The sequence below is a fragment of the Cervus elaphus genome, chromosome 10 (assembly GCF_910594005.1).
Source record: "Cervus elaphus chromosome 10, mCerEla1.1, whole genome shotgun sequence".
Taxonomy (NCBI): domain Eukaryota; kingdom Metazoa; phylum Chordata; class Mammalia; order Artiodactyla; family Cervidae; genus Cervus; species Cervus elaphus.
Genome location: NC_057824.1, coordinates 32,778,393 through 32,800,143, shown reverse-complemented (window position 1 = coordinate 32,800,143; position 21,751 = coordinate 32,778,393). Strand labels below are relative to the sequence as shown.

The 21,751-nt window shown below is 37.2% G+C and overlaps 1 protein-coding gene across 3 annotated transcripts in view; it reads right to left on the bottom strand.

Annotated features, from left to right (window-relative positions):
* REXO5 (RNA exonuclease 5) overlaps positions 1-21,751 on the bottom strand; it is a 52,719-nt gene that overhangs the window by 6,302 nt on the left and 24,666 nt on the right. For all 3 annotated transcript variants that reach the window (XM_043914455.1, XM_043914457.1, XM_043914456.1), the window contains exons 7-15: positions 20,736-20,824; positions 19,389-19,504; positions 17,097-17,235; positions 16,860-16,954; positions 12,365-12,467; positions 10,281-10,372; positions 9,424-9,544; positions 3,926-4,030; positions 3,314-3,451 (exon numbers count right to left, since the gene is read on the bottom strand). In XM_043914455.1, coding sequence (XP_043770390.1) covers positions 3,314-3,451; positions 3,926-4,030; positions 9,424-9,544; positions 10,281-10,372; positions 12,365-12,467; positions 16,860-16,954; positions 17,097-17,235; positions 19,389-19,504; positions 20,736-20,824 — 998 coding nt within the window. The remainder of the gene's footprint in view (positions 1-3,313; positions 3,452-3,925; positions 4,031-9,423; positions 9,545-10,280; positions 10,373-12,364; positions 12,468-16,859; positions 16,955-17,096; positions 17,236-19,388; positions 19,505-20,735; positions 20,825-21,751) is intronic.

Sequence of the window (21,751 nt, the reverse complement as noted above, 5' to 3'; positions counted from 1 at the left end):
GCAGGAACACCAAGATTTTCTTACTTTGGCTTTGCAAGCTCAAACTGCCAGAGAAGGGGCTGGGAATAGAGTCCCCCTAAACTACAGTGGCCAAAGTCACCAGAATGGATGTCCCCGCTGTGCTGGGCTAGACAGTGATCACAAACTGTCATTTTAAGTAGAATCACCACATGCAGGACCTGGTTTCTCAGAAAGTAACCTAAATTTGTCACTTAAAATTGAAGCCCTTCTCTCTCTGGGTGCTATGGGGTAAGTAACAAAATTATTTACTGCCCAAATTGCTTTTCATATTATTTATTATTAATCACTAAAGTTATCACTGTAAGTCACAGGCAGAAATTCCCATTTGTCTTATTAGCTTAGTTTTTTAAATAAGCAGCTTTCCCACAAACTTCTGGAGGTTAAGTTCTTCCACTGGATTTGTATCTTCAAATTTACTTCTTTTCCATTTGATTAACCAGAATAGCTAAATCAATGTGATAGTCTGAGCCAAAACATCATCATAGAGATTAAAGTGCTCCCATAGAAAAGCTTCATTTTATTGAATTTGACAATGATTTCTTGAATATGACACCAAAGACACAGGCAACAAAATAAAAAAAGGAGAGAGAGAACTTAATCAAAATTAAAATGTGCCTCAAGGAAGAACTATCAACAATGTCAAAAGCCAACAGAAAGAATGGGAGAAAATATTTGCAAATCACGTATCTACTGAAGGAGTCAAAATATATAGGGGACTTCCCTGGTGGTCCAGTGGCTAAGACTCCATGCTCCCAATGCAGGAGAGCTGGGTTTGATCCCTGGTCAGGGAACTAGATCCCATATGCTGCAACTAAAAAGTCTGCATGTCCCAAAAAAGATCAAACTGCAAGTAAGACCTGGCACAGCCAAATAAATAAGCATTTAAAAAATAAAATATATAGGGAACTACTAAGACTCAACAACAAAAACATCAAACAACCCAATTAAAAAGTAGGCAAAGGACTTGGAGAGGCATTTCTCCAAAGATATACAAATGGCCAATAAACATGGAGATACTCAACATCACTAATCATTAGGGAGATGGAAGTCAAGAAAAACCATAAGATATTACTTCACACCCATTAGGATGGATCAAAACAAAAAATGCCCCCCAATCCAAAAACAACAAAAATAACCAAGTGTTGGGGAATTCCCTTGTGGTCTAGTGGTTAGGATTCTGTGCTGCCAGTGCTGGGCGGACAAGTTCAATCCCTGGTCAGGGAACTAAGATCCCACAAGGGGTTCCCACCCCCCCACCCCCAAAAAAAACAAACACCAAGTGTCAGCTGGAATATGGAGAAGCTGAAACCCTTGGCACTGCAGTGCAAATGTAAAATGGTGCATCTGCTATAGAAAACAGTATGGCAGTTCCTCAAAAAATGAAATAGAATTATCATTTAACCCAGAATTTCTATTTTCGTGTATATACCCAAAAGAACTGAAAACAGGGACTTAGATACTTTTATATCCATGCTCATTTCATAGTAGCACTATTCAGAATGGCTAAAAGGTGGAAACAATTCAAATATTCATCAATGGATGAATGGATAAACAAACTGTGGTATAATCATAATGGAATATAATTCAGCCTTGAAAAGAACTCTGATATATACTACATCATGGGTGAACCCTAAAAATATTATGCTAAGTGAAACAAGCCAGACACAAAAGGGCAAATATTGTAGGATTCCACTTACATGATAACACAGAGTAGTCAAATTTATAAGATAGGATATATGATAGTATTTAACAGGACTGGGGGAAAGGGGACTGGGGAGTTACTATTTAATGGGTACCGAGTTTCAGTATGAGATGATGAAGAAGTTCTGGAGACAATGTACTTAAATAACACTGGACTATATTTAAAAATGGTTAAAAAGGCAAATTGTATGTGTATTATGCATAAAGAAAGAATAAAAAGACAAGACTTATAGGAATGAGTTACAGTCCCTTTCCATCCCTCAGTCTATCTTCTCAGGGATGATCTTTTTATTTCTATTTTTAGGTGCAGGAAAGAACATTTTAAACATAAAATAAAATATAAACATAAACATAAAATATTTGTGGAAAGAACATTTTAAACACCTAGGATTCTGTACTTAGATCACTATGGATACTTTAATTTTTGCTTCATTTTAATAGTTACTAAACTTAATAGTTATTATAATGTTATATTGAGTAGCTATTACATGTAATAGTTTATTGCACCAGATAACAGTTGCCTGTGTCAAAATTATAAGGTACTAAAAATTTATAGTGAACATTCTTCCCCTAACCTGTTTCCAATCACCTAGTTCCTCTCTCCCTGGAGGCCCTCATTGTTACCAGTTATTGTATATCATTCTACAGATATTCTAAGTTTTTATTTTCAATTCTTTTCATGACTTTCTGTCTCTAGGTACTGTGCTTATAATGTTATTATTGCTTCATATAACAACTTTAGTCTTTATTCAACTTCTTCTATGACCATGAAGATGGAGGCTTGCTCATTACGTCCTTCTAAAAAAGTAGGAGTTTTAAAAACCATGTATAATATTATTTCTTAAAAAAAGTAAAAGTAATTAAACTATCAGGTTTTTTCCCCAATGGTTCAGTAGTAAAGAATCTGCCTGCAATGCAGGAGATACAAGAGATGTGGATTTGATCCCTGAGTCGGGAATATCCCCTGAAGGAGGGCAGGGCAACTCATTCCAGTATTCCTGAGTGGAGAATCCCATGGACTGAGGAGCCTGGTGGGCTACAGTCCATATGGGCACAGAGAGTCAGACACAACTGGAGTGACTGAACATGCACTCACACATGCAACAAACTAATAAACAAACCTTAACTCCAAGAGATTAGAGAGCTAATAGCAACAAAAAGGTTGTGTTCCTCCAGTATCTTAACCCAGTTATGAGCATACTTTCGATTTTAAGCCCTACAGACTTCCAACACATGGAAGCTGCTGCTCTTTTTGAAAGGGCATTTTATCATTTAAAGCTGAGGTACATTAAGGTACATAAGGTACCTTAAACCAGTAGATACAATTTTTGTCTGGCCTACATGATAGTTAAGAAAACTGGAGGCAATATGAGTATTGGCAGATTTCTTGATTCTCAAAAAAATCAGATCTTGTCAGTACTGGGCACACATTCTTGTGGGTCAACACTGTTCCCATGAAACAGAGCATGTCTCACATTCCAGTTGGTGACAATCAAGCTCAAATCACTAATATCTGAATGACCCTAAAAGGCATCTGAATTTACCATAATAGATTAGAAGGTCAAAAATCTAAGTTTTCTTGTCTCATTACCTGATGTGTTTCAAGAACAAAAGTCATTGACCGGACTGGACCAAAACTCTTAAAGAGCCTCTTCAGAGCCCTGAGGTTACAATTTTTGTTAAATGGCCCAGCATAGACAGTTGACATCTCTGTCCACTTGATCTTTATCTACAAGAAAAACAACAGAATACAGTGAGGAGATGGATGTGGAAAGAGAATCAAGTCAAATCTAAAGAAATCATAAGTTGAAACATGGGACAAATCCTTTCAAGGAATTTCTCAACACAAATACCTGTCAAATGTACAAGGATTTGTATACAGGGATTTCATGGGATCATTATTTGGAATAGCAAAAATTTATCAAATCCAAATGCTGAAAATAATAGGTATGTCCTACAACAGAAAACTATGCAGCACAAAGATTATACAGTGTTATGAACAGATGTATAAGATACAGTGTTAAGTGAATTGCAAAATAGAATATATAGTCTGATTTCCATCATAAAAATGTAAATGGCAATTTACCTATAGAAAAAATTTAGATAAATATATAGTAAACAATATAAGTATGTATTACTTTCCTTAATTGGAGGAGATTACAATGTCATTAAATAAATCATCTAGTAGAACCCATTCACTTACCCTTTTTTTCATCTCTTCAGTGAGGTTGGGTGAAAAGGGTTCAAAAGAGAACTGCACGATGCTGAAGGGAAACAGGGGGATTTCCACTCTAGCCTGCTCAAGAACCTGTAGAAAACAGCACACACAGCCTGGATGAGGCAGGAGTCTAGTAGTCTATTGTGGCTTGTGGAGGTGAGCCACAGTAATATAAACAATGGTTGTCTTTTTACCCATATTAAAAAGCAATATGAGACTGACTTCAAGATCTGGGGGGAAAATGGTGATAACCACACAGCCTTGTAAAAAACCATCTAATCAGTAAAAAGAACAGAATCACATATGACCCAGATCTTTAGCATTACTAAGAAGCAGACTATTACAACCTTCAAATTACCTCTAAGTAAAGAAACAAGTTAAATTCCAAGAGAGCTACCATCACCCCACACTGTTGCAAGCCTTTGAATAAAGAGGGAGAAGAGGTACAAGAGACTTTGGGGGGCAGGGAACCAAGGGGCACATAAGGCTTGGGTGAAACAAACAAAATCAGTCCCAGAAAAAAGTACAACTAAATGCCAAAACAATGAACACAGGTCACAACTTTGAAGGTTCAACCCCTTGACTACAAGGAAGAGACTTGACAGCATCAGAGAAGCAGTGTTTCTGGGGAATAATCAGATATATAGAGAAGAGGCAATACCCTACTGGAGCCACTGCAGTGAAGGAAAAAAAAGAAAGAAAGAAATCAGGACAGAAAAAAGATAAATTAAGGAAAAAAGAGAAATAAAAGATAGGAAAAGATAAATACCAATCCCTCCCAAGAGCATTATAAACTTACTCTTCCTAGCACATCTTTCTCATCAACACTTTAAAAAAAGAAAAAAGAGAACATGACATCAGCAAGATAAGAGTACAAGGAAGCTTTAGGCCCTCAGTTTCCCACACATACCACTTTAATACTATGTAGGCCAAAATACCTTTGCAAGAATGTAAGAGACCAGTGGAGAACTACAGCACCCAGACACAACAACAAGGGATCCCAGCAAAAGGAAAAGGAAAATATGCAGTTTTGTATACCAATCTATGCCTGCACTATCTGACCTAGAAGAGCTCAACACGGAGGAAACTTCCCATACTGGGGATCTTCCCTCTGGTCAGAAACAAGAGTGGACCATGCATTCAATGTCATGGTTAGACTGGGCATTGCCTGAGAGACTAGTTTCTGTCTCATTTGACTCAAAGCACTGATAGGACTGGCAGCCTTGTTTGGAAGCCACTGAAAACAGATGCAATCACAGCTTAATAATGAACTTGTAATCACTGCACATTAGAGCTGCAGTTCCAAAGGCAGATGTCAGGAGGAGCAACAGATTACAAATTCTGAAAGGAAACAGGGACAAGCTGCTCAGCGAGTATGAGACAACTAAAAGCACCTGTACAAGCTCAGTGACAACACATCCTCAAAATAGGTTTGAGAGGCCCTGCAACCTCACGCTGAGCTGACCAGTGAAAGCTTTCCTTTCCACAATGCCAGACTCTAACAATGGGAGAGGTACCTTACCTAGAGAAATACAGAATGAACTAAAAAGAGAACAAAGACAGACAACTAGTGAAATCAGGAACAAAATGAGAATTTCATTAAAGAGACAGCAACTATATAAAAAAGAACTAAATAAACTCTGGAGCTGACAAATACATTAAGTGAACTGTAAAATTCACTAGAGGGTTTCAACATCAGACTTGATTAGGCAAACTTGAAAATATATCTTTGAAATCATTAAGTTAGAGCAAAAAGAATAAAGAAAAGCAAATAGAGTCTAAGAGGCTATGAAACATCATCTAGAGGACTAATATACAAAAATACAGGCATCCCAGAAGAAGAGAAAAAGGGATACAGAGCTTATCTGAAGAAATAATGGCTGAAAAACCCCCATATCTGAGCAAAGGAAAGAACATACAAATTCAATAAACTTTCAAAGGACTCCAAGCAGGATAAATCCAAAGAGACCAACACAAAGGTACATTACAATCAAATTTGTTAAAAGACAAAATTAAAGAGAGAATCTTGAGAGCAGCAAGAGAAAAGCAATTCATCACATACAAGGAAGCTTTCATAAGATTATCAGTGGATTTCTTTATAGAAACCTTGCAAATCAGAAGAGAGTGAAAAGTTCAAAGAGCTAAAAAACAAACAAACCCCATCAACCAAGAAAACTATATCCAGCAAAACTATGCTTTAAAAATGAAGGTTAAAAAAAACAAAAACAAAAAACACTTGAGGAAGTTTATCATCTCTAGGCTTGCTCTTATGAGAAATGCTAAAGGGGGGGAGGTCCCTAAGATGAAATGATACTAGACAACAACATGAAAGTATTCCAATTAAGGTAAGTACATGAACACACACACACATAATACACTGTACTGATGTTATTTTGGTGCGTAAATTCACTTTTAACTATCCAGAACTTAAATTGACAAAAACATGGAAAAAATAACTACATGCCTATGTTAATTGTTGTTCGGATATGGAACAACAGACTGGTTCCAAATTGGGAAAGGAGTACATCAAGGCTATATACTGTCCCCCTGTTTATTTACTTACATACAGAGTACATCATGCAAAATGCCAGGGTAGATGAAGCTCAAGCTAGAATCAAGATTGCCAGGAGAAATATCAATAACCTAAGATAGCAGATGGCATGACCCTTATGGCAGGAAGCAAAGAGGAACCAAAGAGCTTCTTGAAGAAAGTGAAAGAGGAGAGTGAAAAATTTTATGGCAAATAAATGGGGAACAATGGAAACAGTGACAGACTTTATTTTCTTCAACTCCAAAATCACTGCAGATGGTGACTGCAGCCACGAAATTAAAAGACGCTTGCTCCTTGGAAGAAAAGCTATGACAAACCTAGACAGCACATTAAAAAGCAGAGACATTATTTTGCCAAAAAGGTTCATCTAGTCAAAGCTATGATTTTTCCCATAGTCATGTACGGATGTGAGAGTTGGACCATAAAGAAAGCTGAGCACTGAAGAATTGATGCTTTTGAACTGTGGTGTTGGAGAAGACTCTTGAGAGTCCCTTGGACTGCAAGAGATTCAACCAGTCCATCCTAAAGGAAATCAGTCCTGAATATTCATTGGGAGGACTGGAGCTGAAGCTTCAATACTCTGGCCACCTTATGAGAAGAGCTGACTCATTGGAAAAGACCTGGATGCTGGGAAAGGATGAAGGCAGGAAAAGGGGACGACAGAGGATGAGATGGTTGGATGGCATCACCAACTCAATGGACATGAGTTTGAGCAAGCTTCCAGAGATGGTGATGGATAGGGATGCCTGGCATGGTACAGTGCATGCGGTTGCAAGGAGTCGCACATGACTGAGCCACTGAACAACAACTAGGTTTGATACAGCTTTCCTGACAAGAAGCAACTGCTGTCTAATTTCATGGCTGCAGTCACCATCCTCAGTGATTTTAGAGCCTAAGAAGAGGAAATCTGTCACTGCTTCCACCTTTTCCTCTTCTATTTGCCATGAAATGATGGGACCACATGCCATGGTCTTAAGTTTTTTAATACTGAATTTTAAGCCGGCTTCTTCACTCTCCTCTTCACCCTCATCAAGAGGCTCTTTAGTTCCTCTTCACTTTCTCCCATTCGAGTTGTATCATCCACATATCTGAGATTGTTAATATGTATATAATATATAAAAATGCAATTTATGATATCAGTAACATAAAGTTGAGTGGTGTGGAGCTTATAGGAGTAGAATTTTTGTATCAGTTTAATTTTTGTTATCAGTTTAAAATACAATGTTTTAACTTTAAGGTAACTGCAATGATGACTACAAAGAAAATATCTACAGAACATACTCAAAAGGAAATGAGAAGGGTATCAAAGTCTGTTTCTACACACCCACACATACATACAATCAATGAAACTCAAAGGAAGACAGCAGAAAAGACAAGAGGGACAAAAGCTGTAAAAGACACAGAAAACAACAAAATGTAAATAATCCTTCCAATCCAATGATTACTTTAGACAGCAAAATGTTATTAGCAAACTGAATTCAACAACACATTGAAAGCATTAGACACCATGACCCAGTGAAATTTATTCCTGGAATGCAAGGATGTTTCAGTGTATGAAAACAATTCCATGTAATATATCACATTAACAGAATGAAAGACAAAACCATATGCTCATTCAACTGCAGAATAAGCATTTGACAAGATTCAACATTAGTTCATAAACACAATAAAAAACTAAAAATAGGAGGAAACTTCCCCAACACAATAAAGGCCTTATATGAAAAGCCCACAGATAACATCATACTCAAAGGTGAAAGACTAAAAACTTTTTCTCTAAGATCAGGAACAAGGATGCCTGCTCCTGCCACCTCCATTCAACATAGTATTGAGAGTCCTAACCAGAGTAATAAAATATCCTCTGAGGAGGATACCTACTAATATTTAAGTTTCATATATAAAAAAAAGTTCAAATTGTCCAGAAATGAAATGCCCATTTCGGCTTCATAGTAGTTATTCTGCATAAATGTATAGACATCAATAGGGTTTCCCAGAAGCTGCAGTGGTAATGAATCTGACTGCCAGTGCAGGAGGCGCAAGAGATGTGAATTCAATCCCTGGGTCCGGAAGATCCCCTGGAGTAGGAAATTGGAACCCACTCCAGTATTCTTGCCTGGAAAATTCCACAGACAGAGAAGCCTGGTGGGCTAGAGTCCAACGGGTCACTAAGAGTCAGACACAACTGAGCATACTGAAATAAAACAGGTCCACATGAAATTAATGAATGAATGAACAAATAAATAAGGTAATGGGAGGACTCTTGCTCATAGAATGCTGAGTAACAACTAGTAAATATGGAGGAAGTATATAGAGTTGGAAACTCATCCTTGTACAACAATCACAGTAAAATTGGTTCAGCTAAGAATCATCAGTTTTTGCTAAATATAGGAGCAGGAGGGGATTTTGATGAAAAGCAGGGTATCTGCTTTACTTAAAGTATATTCTCACATAGTACTTATTTGATGTAAGGGAAAAAAGCAGTAACTCTCTAACAGAGAAAGCAGACAACATCTTGTTAAGATCATCAAAATAAAAACAAGAGAGGGACAGATGGACAAATATGCCTCTTGATGTGGTACCCAGAGAAGGACATACTACTTATGTATGATCTGGCTAAAAAATATAGTCTGCATAACCTGAATCTAATTATAAGGAAATGCAAAATGAAATTACCAATATCATGAGAGACAGAAATTCAAAGGCCAAAGCCACAGGCCTGCTGGAATCTGGAAAAAGACACTGGCAGCTGACAGTTCTGCTCCTATTGGGTAATTAAGACTAAAAGTGCTCCATACAAAATTTGAGACAGAAGCAAGACTGGCTAATGGTACACAAGGTTGCTGATGAAAAACAGGCTGATACTGGCGTAGGTTACAAAGGGTTACATTACCCTCTACTCTGAATACAACCTTCAGAGACACAGTGGGTCACTCACCTCTTTATTTGAAAGGCACTTAATAGTTTGACAGTTTTGGGAAGAAGAAAGTGCACTGGCATCTGCCTCCCGGGTCAAGAAAAGGAGCTTCTGGCCCACTGAGTCCAGGCATTCTAAAACACTGTAAAGAAGGAGGTTAAGGTAGGAATAACAGTTTTCCCTAACCCAAGAGTTACTTCTTTATACTTCTACTGTCTAACATGGTAGCAATTAACAACATGTGGTTATTTTAATTAAAATTAAATAAAATGAAAATTCAGTCCCTTAATCGCAGTAGTCACATGTACTATAAGGTTCACATATGTGGAAAGCACAGATACAGAACATGTCCACCATTATAGACATTTTATTTGTCATTGCTGCTCTCAATTTAGGGAGAGGAAGAATAAACAAAAATATATTCAAAGCTCTTTATCAAAGTTTAGGCTAGATTCTAAGGATCTGATATATTTACTATGCTGCAGAGACAAACCCCTTCTGAATCTGTTTTTTGTTTGTATTTTCCCCAATCTGGGCAAGACATCAGGCTATAGCCGACTCCTTTAATCAAAATACTCACTAGTCTATATCTCCTCTCATGCTACTTAGTTCAATGTATTTCAATCTCACTTTTTGTATAAAATGAGTTATTTTAAGACAAGTCAATATATTCAGAAAATTAGAAAAACATGCTATTCAGGGAAGTACATGGTAGTTTTCCCTCCATAGTTTTTGTAATGGAAGAATGTTACTCATATTATTAGTAAACATTTCTCAATAGACTCAAAAGGAGAAAAGAAATTGCCAGGTTTTGTTGTTAAATAAGCAATCAGATACTCCATTTATCTTTGTAAATATTTAGAACTGAAAAATATTACCTTGTGTTTAGCTGCTGAACTAATTCTGCTGTATTTCTTGGCTCTTGGCTTTCCTGGTGACTAGACAGTGCCTCCAGATTTAGTTCTGCAATCTTAAAGGAAAATAAAGTGGTAAAAATCATTTAATATCTTATAAAGTATTTGATGGCAAATAGATGGGGAAACGGTGGAAACAGTGGCAGACTTTTTTTTTTGGGGGGCTCCAAAATCACTGCAGATAGTGATTGAGAAAAGCTGTGACCAACCTAGACAGCATATTAAAAAGCAGAGACATTACTTTGCCAACAAAGGTCCATCTAGTCAAGCTAAGCGCTGAAGAATTGATGCTTTTGAACTGTGGTGTTGGAGAAGACTCTTGGAGAGTCCCTTAGAATACAAGGAGATCCAACCAGTCCATTCTAAAGGAAATCAGTCCTGAATATTCATTGGAAGGACTGATGTTGAAGCTGAAACTTCAATACTTTGACCACCTGATGTGAAAAACTGACACATTTCAAAAGATTGAAGGCAGGGAAAGATTGAAGGCAGGAGGAGAAGGGGATGACAGAGGATGAAATGGTTGGATGGCATCACCGACTCAATGGACATAAGTTTGAGTAAACTCCAGGAGTTGGTGATGGACAGGGAGGCCTGGTGTGTTGCAGTCCATGGGGTCGCAAAGAGTCGGACATGACTGAGTGACTGAACTGAACTCAAAGTATCTGAGGCTAAAAAACAAAACAAACAAAATGCTCAAACCTGAAAAACCTACTCAAGTGGTGTTCTTTGCTTCTGTAGACAGTGAACTTTGCTGATGCCACAGTCCTAGACTGGGTTCAGTACTTAGCAGATCGCTTCTGGCTGCTTAGCCAAGAATGGCAATCTGTTACCAGCTGCCGATGTGACATGAATATGGGAAAGGATCAAGCAGGGCTAAGTGAAAAGCAGTGACCATTCATTCATTCCAAAGTCACTTAAAACTTACTTCTCTGTAAACATACAACCTTTTGAAATTATAAAAGAATGGTTTTCATGGCAATATAAAGAAAAAAGACTTTATTATATTAATACAAAATTATTAAAAATATTCTAGTTTATTCTCTTTGTATAAAGTGAGAGCCCTTTGGGAGTTTTCGTGTATAGAAATACAAGTTTTCTTACTCAGAATCATTTTAGATTTGGAGAAAAATTATAAAGAGAGTATAGAGTTCCCAAGCATATTCAACTGCCATTTTCAACTATTACTAATATCTTAGATTAGTATTATATATTTGAAACAATTATTGATGTTATTTTTTTTTAATTTTTATTTGAGTATAGTTGATTTACAATGTTGTGTTAGTTTCTACTTATACCAAAGTGAATCAGTTACACATATACACTCTTTTATAAATTCTTTTCCAGTGTGTTATTAACTAAAGCCCATGCTTAATTCAGATTTCCTTAGATTTTACTCAAGCAATATGCAGTTCTTCCTAGAAATCAAGTGGCAACTGCTGTTGAAACAGTGCTACCCCAAGAGAGCAAAAATCTATGTAGATATTTATAATTATCACAATTATTAACATCAGTTACAGTGACTTAAAAGTAGCATGCAGGATCTTTAGTTCCCTAACCAGGGATAAAACCCATGCCCCCTGCAATGGAAGCACAGAGTCTTAACCACTGGAATTCTATCAGCTATAATGATTAATACCACTTTATGGTGCTTAATAAATTCATGGCACTGTGCTAAGAGCATTTATACTATACAATATCTCATTTACCCTCACCAATATCCCAGAGAAGTGTGTTCCCATTTTACAGATCTAGAAACTAAAAATTAGAAACTAAAGTTCTTCAGAGAAATTGCCTTAGATATCACATATCATTTCACCTATAACATATATCACTTCATCTATAACACATACCATTTCATCTATTGAAAAACAGGTTAAGTCTAACTTCAGAGACATTTAACCACTATATTTATGCTAGTGATACACATCTTAATATCAAATATATGTTCACCTTGAATTACACTCCCATTTTTGTAAAGAAATAGGATATGGTGGTTTGTGACACTGTTCTAGTCTCATAATTTTAAAGAAAGCAAAGATACTAACCTTCTTTGGGCCATACTTGAGGAAATACCGAGCCAATTCAAGGGTTGTTCTAGCATCTTCTGTGGCATCATGACCAAGCCTATCTGGACACTGTATATCCTTCCTGGAAAGTCAAGGTAAAATTGAGGTACCTGGGAGCATCCTTTTTTTTTTTAAATTCTGTGGCTGTGAGGTGCGGCATGTGGGATTCCTCAACCAGGGATTGAACCCACACCCCCTACATTGCAAGCATGGAGTTTTAACCACTGGAAGGCCAGGAAAGTCCTGAGAGCATCTTTAATAACAGATTCTTTCAACTGCCCCAAAGTTCTAGCTACATGTAAAATTTTAGCATCCCAGTAATTAGATTTGAATCACAACAATCAAGATTTGTTTATTCCTTAGTGCCAAGATCTGAGAGGTACTGAGAATATAGAATGATCAGGAATGGCTTTGTCTACAGTAAGCACATCATCAATGGCTATTTAATAAAAAGTCTCTGGTTCACTCCCTAGTCAATCCCTTGTCTCATTTCTTAGATGTAGCTGTGGTTTTAAAGTTATCTTCCAGAAATTTTCTATTTGTATACAAGTGTCTAATATACAGGCTTCCCAGGTGGGGTTAGTGGTAAAGAACCCTCCTGACAATGCAGGTAGAGTTAACTGACATAGGTTCAAACCCTGGGTTGGGAAGATCCCCTGGAAAAGGGCATGGCAACTCACTTCAGTATTCTTGCCAGGAGAATGCCATGGATAGAGGACCCAGGTAGGCTGTGGTCCACAGGGTCACAAAGAGTTGGACACAGCTGAAGCAACTTTGCATGCATGCATGCATATCCATTATATACTTAAAAGTTTTCTATTTTTTTTTTTTAAATTTTTTGACTGCACTGTGTGGCATATGGGTCTTAGTTCGCTGACCAAGGATAGTGCCTGTGCCCCCTCCACTGGAAGCACTGAAACGCCAGAGAAGTCTCATTATTTTTTAAAATTTTTTAAATACATATACTTCTGTCTACAGATATATCTAAATCTAATCTATATCATATCAATATCTCAAAATCTTTGAATCTTCTTCTGAATCTCCATTTTATGGAGATTAACCTATAAATTGGAGAATAATCCCCAGGTTTTTTCTCAGTAACATCTTAGACGTTCCCTTATTGCACATTTCATGGGTGGAGCCACCATCTGCAGTGATTTTAGAGCGCAAAAAAATAAAGTCTGTCACTGTTTCCACCATTTCCCCATCTATTTGCCATGAAGTGATGGGACCAGATGCCAAGATCTTAGTTTTCTGAATGTTGAGCTTTAAGCCTACTTTTTCACTCTCCTCTTTCATCAAGAGGCTCTCTAGTTCTTCTTCACTTTCCATCATAAGTGTGGTGTCATCTGCACGTCTGAGGTTATTGATATTTCTCCCAGCAATCTTGTTTCCAGCTTGTGCTTCATCCAGTCCCGCATTTCACATGATGTACTCTGCATATAAGTTAAATAAGCAGGGTGACAATATACAGCCTTGATGTACTCCTTTCCCAATTTGGAATCAGTCTGTTGTTCCATGTCCAGTTCTAACTGTTGCTTCTTGACCTGCATATATATTTCTCAAGAGGCAGGTCAGATGGTCTGGTATTCCCATCTCTTTTAGAATTTTCCACAGTTTATTGTGATCCACACAGTCAAATGCTTTGGAATAGTCAATAAAGCAGAAGTAGATGTTTTTCTGGAACTCATTTGCTTTTTTGACAATCTGGTGGATGTTGGCAATTTGATCTTTGGTTCCTCTGACTTTTCTAAAACCAGCTTGAACGTATGGAAGTTCATGGTTCGTGTACTGTTGAAGCCTGGCTTGGAGAATTTTGAGCATTACTTTGCTAGTGTGTGAGATGAGTATAATTGTGTGGTAGCGTTCTTTTGCATTGCCTTTCTTTGGGATTGGAATGAAAACTGACCTTTTCCAGTCCTGTGGCCACTGCTGAGTTTTCCAAATTTGCTGACATATTGAGTGCAGCACTTTCACAGCATCATCTTTTAGGATTTGAAATAGCTCAACTGGGATTCCATCACCTCCACTAGCTTTGTTCCTAGTGATGCTTCCTAAGGCCCACTTGACTTCGCATTCCAGGATGTCTGGCTCTAGGTGAGTGATCACACCATCGTGATTATCTGGGTCATGAAGATCTTCTTTGTATAGTTCTTCAGTGCATTCTTGCTACCTCTTCTTAATATCTTCTGCTTCTGAGAGATCCATACCATTTCTGTCCTTTATTGTGCCCATCTTTGCATGAAATTTTCCCCTGGTATCTCTAATTTTCTTGAAGAGATCTCTAGTCTTTCTCATTCTATTGTTTTCCTCTATTTCTTTGCATTAATCCCTGAGGAAGGCTTTCTTATCTCTCCTTGCTATTCTTTGGAACTCTGCATTCAGATGCGTATACCTTTCCTTTTCTCCTTTGCCTTTCACTTCTCTTCTTTTCATAGCTATTTATAAGGCCTCCTCAGACAACCATTCTGCCTTTTTTCATTTATTTTTCTTGGGGATGCTTTTGATCACTGCCTCCTATACAATGTCAAGAACCTCTGGCCACAGTTCTTCAGGCACTCTGTCAGATCTAATCCCTTGAATCTATTTGTCACTTCCACTGTATAATCATAAGGGATTTGATTTAGGTCATACCTGAATGGTCTAGTGGTTTTCCCTACTTTCTTCAATTGAAGTCTGAATTTTACAGTAAGGAATTCATGATCTGAGCCACAGTCAGCTGCCAGTCTTGTTTTTGCTGACTGTATAGAGCTTCTCCTTCTTTGGCTGCAAAGAATATAATCAATCTGATTTCAGTATTGACCATCTGGTGATGTCCATGCGCAGAGTCTTCTCTTGAGTTGTTGGAAGAGGCTGTTTGCTATGACCAGTGCATTCTCTTGGCAAAACTCTATCAGCCTTTGCCCTGCTTCATTCTGTATTCCAAGGCCAAATTTGCCTTTACTCCAGGTATTTCTTGACTTCCTACTTTTGCATTACAGTCCCCTATAATGAAAAGGACATCTTTTTTGGGTGTTAGTTCTAGAAGGTCTTATAGGTCTTCACAGAACCATTCAACTTCAGCTTCTTCAGCATTACTGGTCAGGGCTAGACTTGGGATTAATTACTGTGATACTGAATGGTTTGCCTTGGAAATGAACTGAGATCATTCTGTCATTTTTGAAATTGCATCCAAGTACTGCATTTCAGACTCTTTTCTTGACTATGATGGCTACTCCATTTTTTCTAATGGATTCTTGCCCACAGTAGTAGATATAATGGTCATCTGAGTTAAATTCACCCATTCCAGTCCATTTTAGTTCACTGATTCCTAAAATGTCAATGTTCACTCTTGCCATCTCCTGTTTGACCACTTCCAATTTACCTTGATTCATGGACCTAACATTCCAGCTTCCTATGCAATATTGCTCTTCATAGCATTGGACTTTACTTCCATCACCAGTCACAGTCAAAATGACTGCAGATGGTGACTGCAGCCACGAAATTAAAAGATGCTTGCTCCTTGGAAGAAAAGCTATGACCAACGCAGACAGTGTATTAACAAGCAGAGACATTACTTTGCCAACAAAGGTCCGTCTAGTCAAAGCTATGGTTTTTCTAATAGTCATGTATGGATGTGAGAGTTGGACTATAAAGAAAGCTGAGCACCAAAGAATTGATGCTTTTGAACTGTGGTGTTGAAGATTCTTGAGAGTCCCTTGGACAGCAAGGCATTCCAACCAATTCATCCTAAAGGAAATCAGTCCTGAATATTTATTGGAAGGAGTAATGCTGAAGGTGAAATTCCAATACTTTGGCCACCTGCTACAAAGAACTAACTCATTTGAAAAGACCCTGATGCTGGGAAAGATTGAAGGCAGGAAGAGAAGGGGACAACAGAGGATGAGATGGTTGGGTGCCATCACCGACTCAATGGACATGAGTTTGAGTAAACTCTAGGAACTCGTGATGGACAGGGAGGCCTGGTGTGCTGCAGTCCACAGGGTCACAAAGAGTCGGACACGACTGAGCAACTCAACTATTAGCACATAATTGTCACATTCAATAACAAAGCATTAGTTATACAGATAACCATAATTTACTTAACTAGTCTTGTAGAATATCTGAAGGTTTGGGCGCTATTTTAAACCACACTATAATGAACATCATTATACATGTGTTTATACGTATTAGGATACATTCAATATAGGAATGTTGTTTCAAAGTTTTGGGTAACTTTTCTGCCCCTTCTGTCCAGTTCTATCCATCAACCTTCAGCTACGAATGCAACTCTTTTTTTATTCCCATAGTTTTTTCATTTATGAGTCATACTTCTCTCTGAAGTTAGGATCTCAGAATTCCTAATAATGTTTATAAACTAAGAAAGAGGAAGAGCAGAGAGGCTGAACTTTTGCAATATGCTTTAAATAAGACACAATATGCTAATTTATATGCAGTCTATCAGGATAATATTATAATATTCAAACAAACTTACCCCAAAATAGCTTTAGCTAAGAACTTGAGCTTAAATCTTCTGCCGTGCTCTCTGACATAAAGCAATGATGTATCAATAACATATGGATGTACCATCTGAGGAGGAAAGAGAAGAGAATGAGTAGCATCCTATACTAAAGGAAAAAATAAGTGGACTGGGGAACAGAAGGCTTTAGCTCCAAGATAGATAAAACAGGCACATATGCTAGAAAAACTAAGTCCTAAATCAGATACTCACTTTCAGTGCTCTGAGATCTAAATCTAAGGAGTGGCCCACTAACACAGCATCAGGAGGAAGAAGCATCTTCAGCTGTCTCTGTACATCTTTGAGTTTGGTTGTCACTGGGTTAAGAATCTTCTTTGTGATTCCCGAAAAACTTTCAACAACAAAAAAAAAAACAGAGAAATGGACAAGCCAGGGTATTACTAAGTTTTCCTCCCTGGAAAGTCACTTTGAAAAGAATATTTTAAAAAATTGATAAAAACATTAATAAATGCTCAGTGTAATAAGGTTGAAAATAAAACAAAGAAGAAATTAAAAACTGCCTATGATCCCACTACCCAGAGATCACTTTTTACACTTTAATACCCTTTCATATTTTTTGATACATATATATTCATGTATGTTTCATTTTTATAAAAATGCAATGGCTAATAAGCACATGAATAAATGCTCAATATGGCTCATTATTTGAGAAATGTACCTGTCAGAATGGCCATCATCCAAAAATCTACAAACAATAAATGCTGGAGAGAGTATGGAGAAAAGGAACACTTTTGTACTGTTGGTAGTAATATAAATTGATACAGCCACTATGGAAGACAGTATGGAGATTCCTTAAAAAAACTAGGAATAAAACTACCATAGGACTCAACAATCCCATTACTAGGCATATACCCTAAGAAAACCATAATTGAAAAAGATACACGTACCCCAAATGTTCACTGCAGCACTATTTATGATAGGACATGGAAGCAACTTAAGATGTCCATGGACAGAAGTTATGGTACATATATAGAATGGAATATTATTCAACCATAAAAATGAATGCATTTGAGTCAGTTCTAATGAGGTGGATGAACATAGAGTCTATTATACAGAGTAAAGTAAGTCAGAAAGAGATAAACAAATATCATATATTAATTTATATATATAGAATATATATGGTATTGATGAACCTATTTGCAGGGCAGCAATGGAGACACAGACATAAAGAACAGACTTGTGGACATGGTGAAAAGGAGAGGGTGGGTTGAATAGAGAGTAGCATGGAAATATATATATTACCATATGTAAAATAGACAGCTGATGGGAATTTGCTATATGATACAGGGAGTGCAAATCCAGTTCTCTGTGACTACCTAGTAGGATGGGATGGGTAGAAGGTGGGAGAAAGATTCATGAGGAAATGGACATATGTGTGCCTATGGCTGACTCATGTTGATGTATGGCAGAAACCAACACAATATTGTAAAGCAATTGTCCTCCAATTAAAAATAAATAAATTTAAGTTAAAAAAATGAAAAAAATAAATAAAATTTTTAAAATATTATCACGGGACTACCCTGGTGGTTCAGAGGTTAAGATTCCCTGCTTTCACTGCGGTGGGCCCAGATTTGATCCCTGATTGGGGAACTAAGATCCCACAAGCCACGTGGCAATCATAATGCATATTACTATGTAATATAAACATAACATTTTCTATATGTCATGAACAAGTTTTCATATCAATAAATTTATTTCAGCACACCCTTTTAAATGGTTAGAGTATTCCATTAAGTAGATAGAACATTTTAACCAACCCCCTATTTTCTTTTTAACCAACCCCCTACATTCATATTCCCATATTGTTTCAATACTATGACAAACACGCTTATACATACAGCTTTGTCACATATGACTGTTCCCTAACAATATCATGTAATTGTCTTGTCTACTAATAGGACAGTCTTCATCATTATCATGGCCTCTCTGTGCCTAAGTAAGCATGAACTGATAGATGTAACTACAATGGGCAACAACAGTAATATTTCCTGGCTTTTCTTTGCCTAATCACAGTACTGTGTACATTCTGAAATTGCATGCTAATCTTTGGAATGATAAAAAAAATTCTTGAACTTCAAATTTCTGCTGTGGAAAACTTAGTTTTGTTTTGGTTTCTGGGGCCAAAGGAGATTAAGGTCTAAGATCATTTGACAACCAAAAGATGATTTATAGATTTTTCTGATGGGGTCTTATCAGAGAGCAAAGGTATTTGGCAGCTGCTACAACTGTCAGATTCTATGAAAAGGAAGATAATATTCTGGTGACTTAAAGTCACAGGAAAATTAGAGAGCAAGAAGGATAAGAGCATTATATACCAACATTGTACAATTTCAGTATTAAAATTTACAGTTGTGGTACCCAAGCCTTTTCTTTGATAGTAAGTAGATAATACTTAACTAAACAGAAGCTACAGGCTATTCCTGGTAAGTCTCAATTCACTCCAGTCTGACATCTATCAAGAGCTGGAGGCAGGGTTAAAAATACCTGGTGAGGTAGTCCACAATCTTGTTGTCAGGTTTAACAAGTTCATCCATAACACAGCTGCCTCCTTCAGCAACCAGTGAGATACGTGTTAGTTCTCTTCCCTTGGATGTAAGGCACTGAAAGATTAGGATGTAGTTAGGCTGCTAAACTGTGGAAGCTCTTGCTTTCTCTCATTATTAAAGACTATATCAGTTGTCATCTATTCTAATCTACTGGGGTCCCTGAGACAACAGTACAGCTGTTTGCTGACTAGAAGATCCAATATGTATGAAATTAAAGCTAGGCAGGTTGCTGAACATTATTATAGTTAAAGGTAACCAACACAGTACAATTTCTCTGGGAAGGATGTGCTTAAGAGCGACAGACACAATAACATCAATTATAATTGTACCACTTACTGTGTACTACAACCCAGTATTATGCTAAGTATCACTACAAAGTAATTTTTATTAGCATGCACTATTATCTAATGCAATACTAGGTATTTTATATACCATCTCATAATAACCCCATGAAATAGCCTCTAACATTATCCTCACTTCACAGAGGGAGAATTAGGGAATTAGTTTGTCCAAGGAGACAGGCAAGGCCAGGATACAGACCCTGATATGACTCCAAATCCTTAGGTCTTATCCACTGTTAAGAGTTGAGAAACTATTAACTTGAGCACTAAGTGAGGGAATACACAGCATTTGAAAGGAGGTTTAGACAAGGTAAAACACAAAGGAAACTTAAGCAGGGAAATCCTTCTAATCTTAAATGTGTAAAACCAAGTCAAACCAATGGTAATTGAGGCAAGTCTTCAAGGCAACAATGACAAAAAACCTGTGCAAAAGACAGAAGCAGACTTCAACTGGTAGTCCAGTGATTAAGAATTCGCCTGCCAATGCAGGGGACATCGGTTTGGTCCCTGAATGGGAAGATTCCACACGCTGCTACGGAGTAACTAAGCCCAAGAACTCCAACTGCTGAAGCTCATGTGCCCTAAATTCTATGTTCTGCAACAAGGTAAGCCACTGCAAGAAGCCCTTGCACTGCAACTACAGAGTAGTCCCTGCTCGCTGCAACCAGAGAAAGCCTGCACAGCAACAGAGTCCCAGTGAAGCAAAATTAAAAAAAAAAAACCAGAAGCAAACAACTTTGAGTAATAATCAAAATTTAGATTGAACAAGTTAGAAAACTTATGTGATATTTATTCCTCATCCTGAAGCAAAGATTCAATTTTCCTAAAATGTGATGAAATAGGTCAACTTTCAGTTATTTAAACTGAATGCTAGAACTGAAACAATCAAGACAACTAGACCCTAGTGTGCAACACTCCAGTGGAAAATCAAAAGTAGCACTTACCATTTCACAGTCAAGGCCAAAGAGAGGACTGTTGTCTGTTACAGAACCATTACATTTGGTAGGTACAAAGTTTTCACAGTTAGGAAAACCTAGGAGGAAAAGGAATAAAACATTTACCTTTAGAACTAGAAATGATAAGTATCACTCCTATATTTATTCAGGGAAAACAGATTCCACATTTGTGGGGCATCTTCTCTATGTTAGACACCTGAAATATGAAGATTAAATGAAATAATTTCTGTCCTTAATTTTTTAATCCATCTACTCATTTTTATATTTGGGGAGAATAATGTAGGCTGCTGTTATTGGGGATACTAGGGCCTAGACTTCCTTGCAGTTACCAAGTAACAATTTTTTCCTCCTTATTAGCAATAACAAATTGTACCTAAATCCCAAGTCACAGGACCTTTTCCATGTAGGCACTAACAGAGGATGAATAAAGTATGCAAATGACTGTATGTGGTATTTTTCTTTCCTAAACAAAACAAGAAAAAATAGGAATGAAATTCCACCATAGCAGAGATCTAAAAGTTTAACTAACATTCACCATATATACTCTAGTACTCAACCTTACCCTTAAAATTTCTCTGAGATCTCTTTTTAGAAATGTGCCACATTTTCTAAACTCCCAGCCTGAAAATTCCCTACAGAGGCTCAGATATAGGCTTAGGATACCCCTTCCTAAGTCAATAAATCAGGCACATTCATCTCAGAAGCCCAAAAGTGTCTGAATCACTGAAGACTCCTACCTTCAGATAGAGGCTGAAACAGTAAAGGTAACACTTAGATTTTATCTGACAAGAAACTAAGGGGAGTATGAAAAGCTTTGACCAGTTTCTATGTCACAGTACCTTGAAATTTCCAACTGATTACAATTAAAAGAATTAAAATAGTCTAGCCAAAAAGGAATATTCTCAAATCTTGGAGACACTGTACTTGCTGACCTCCTTATCTGTAGTATTAGTATCAATAATACCACAAAATAATTTTTTAAAGCACTATGTGCCCCATGCTAA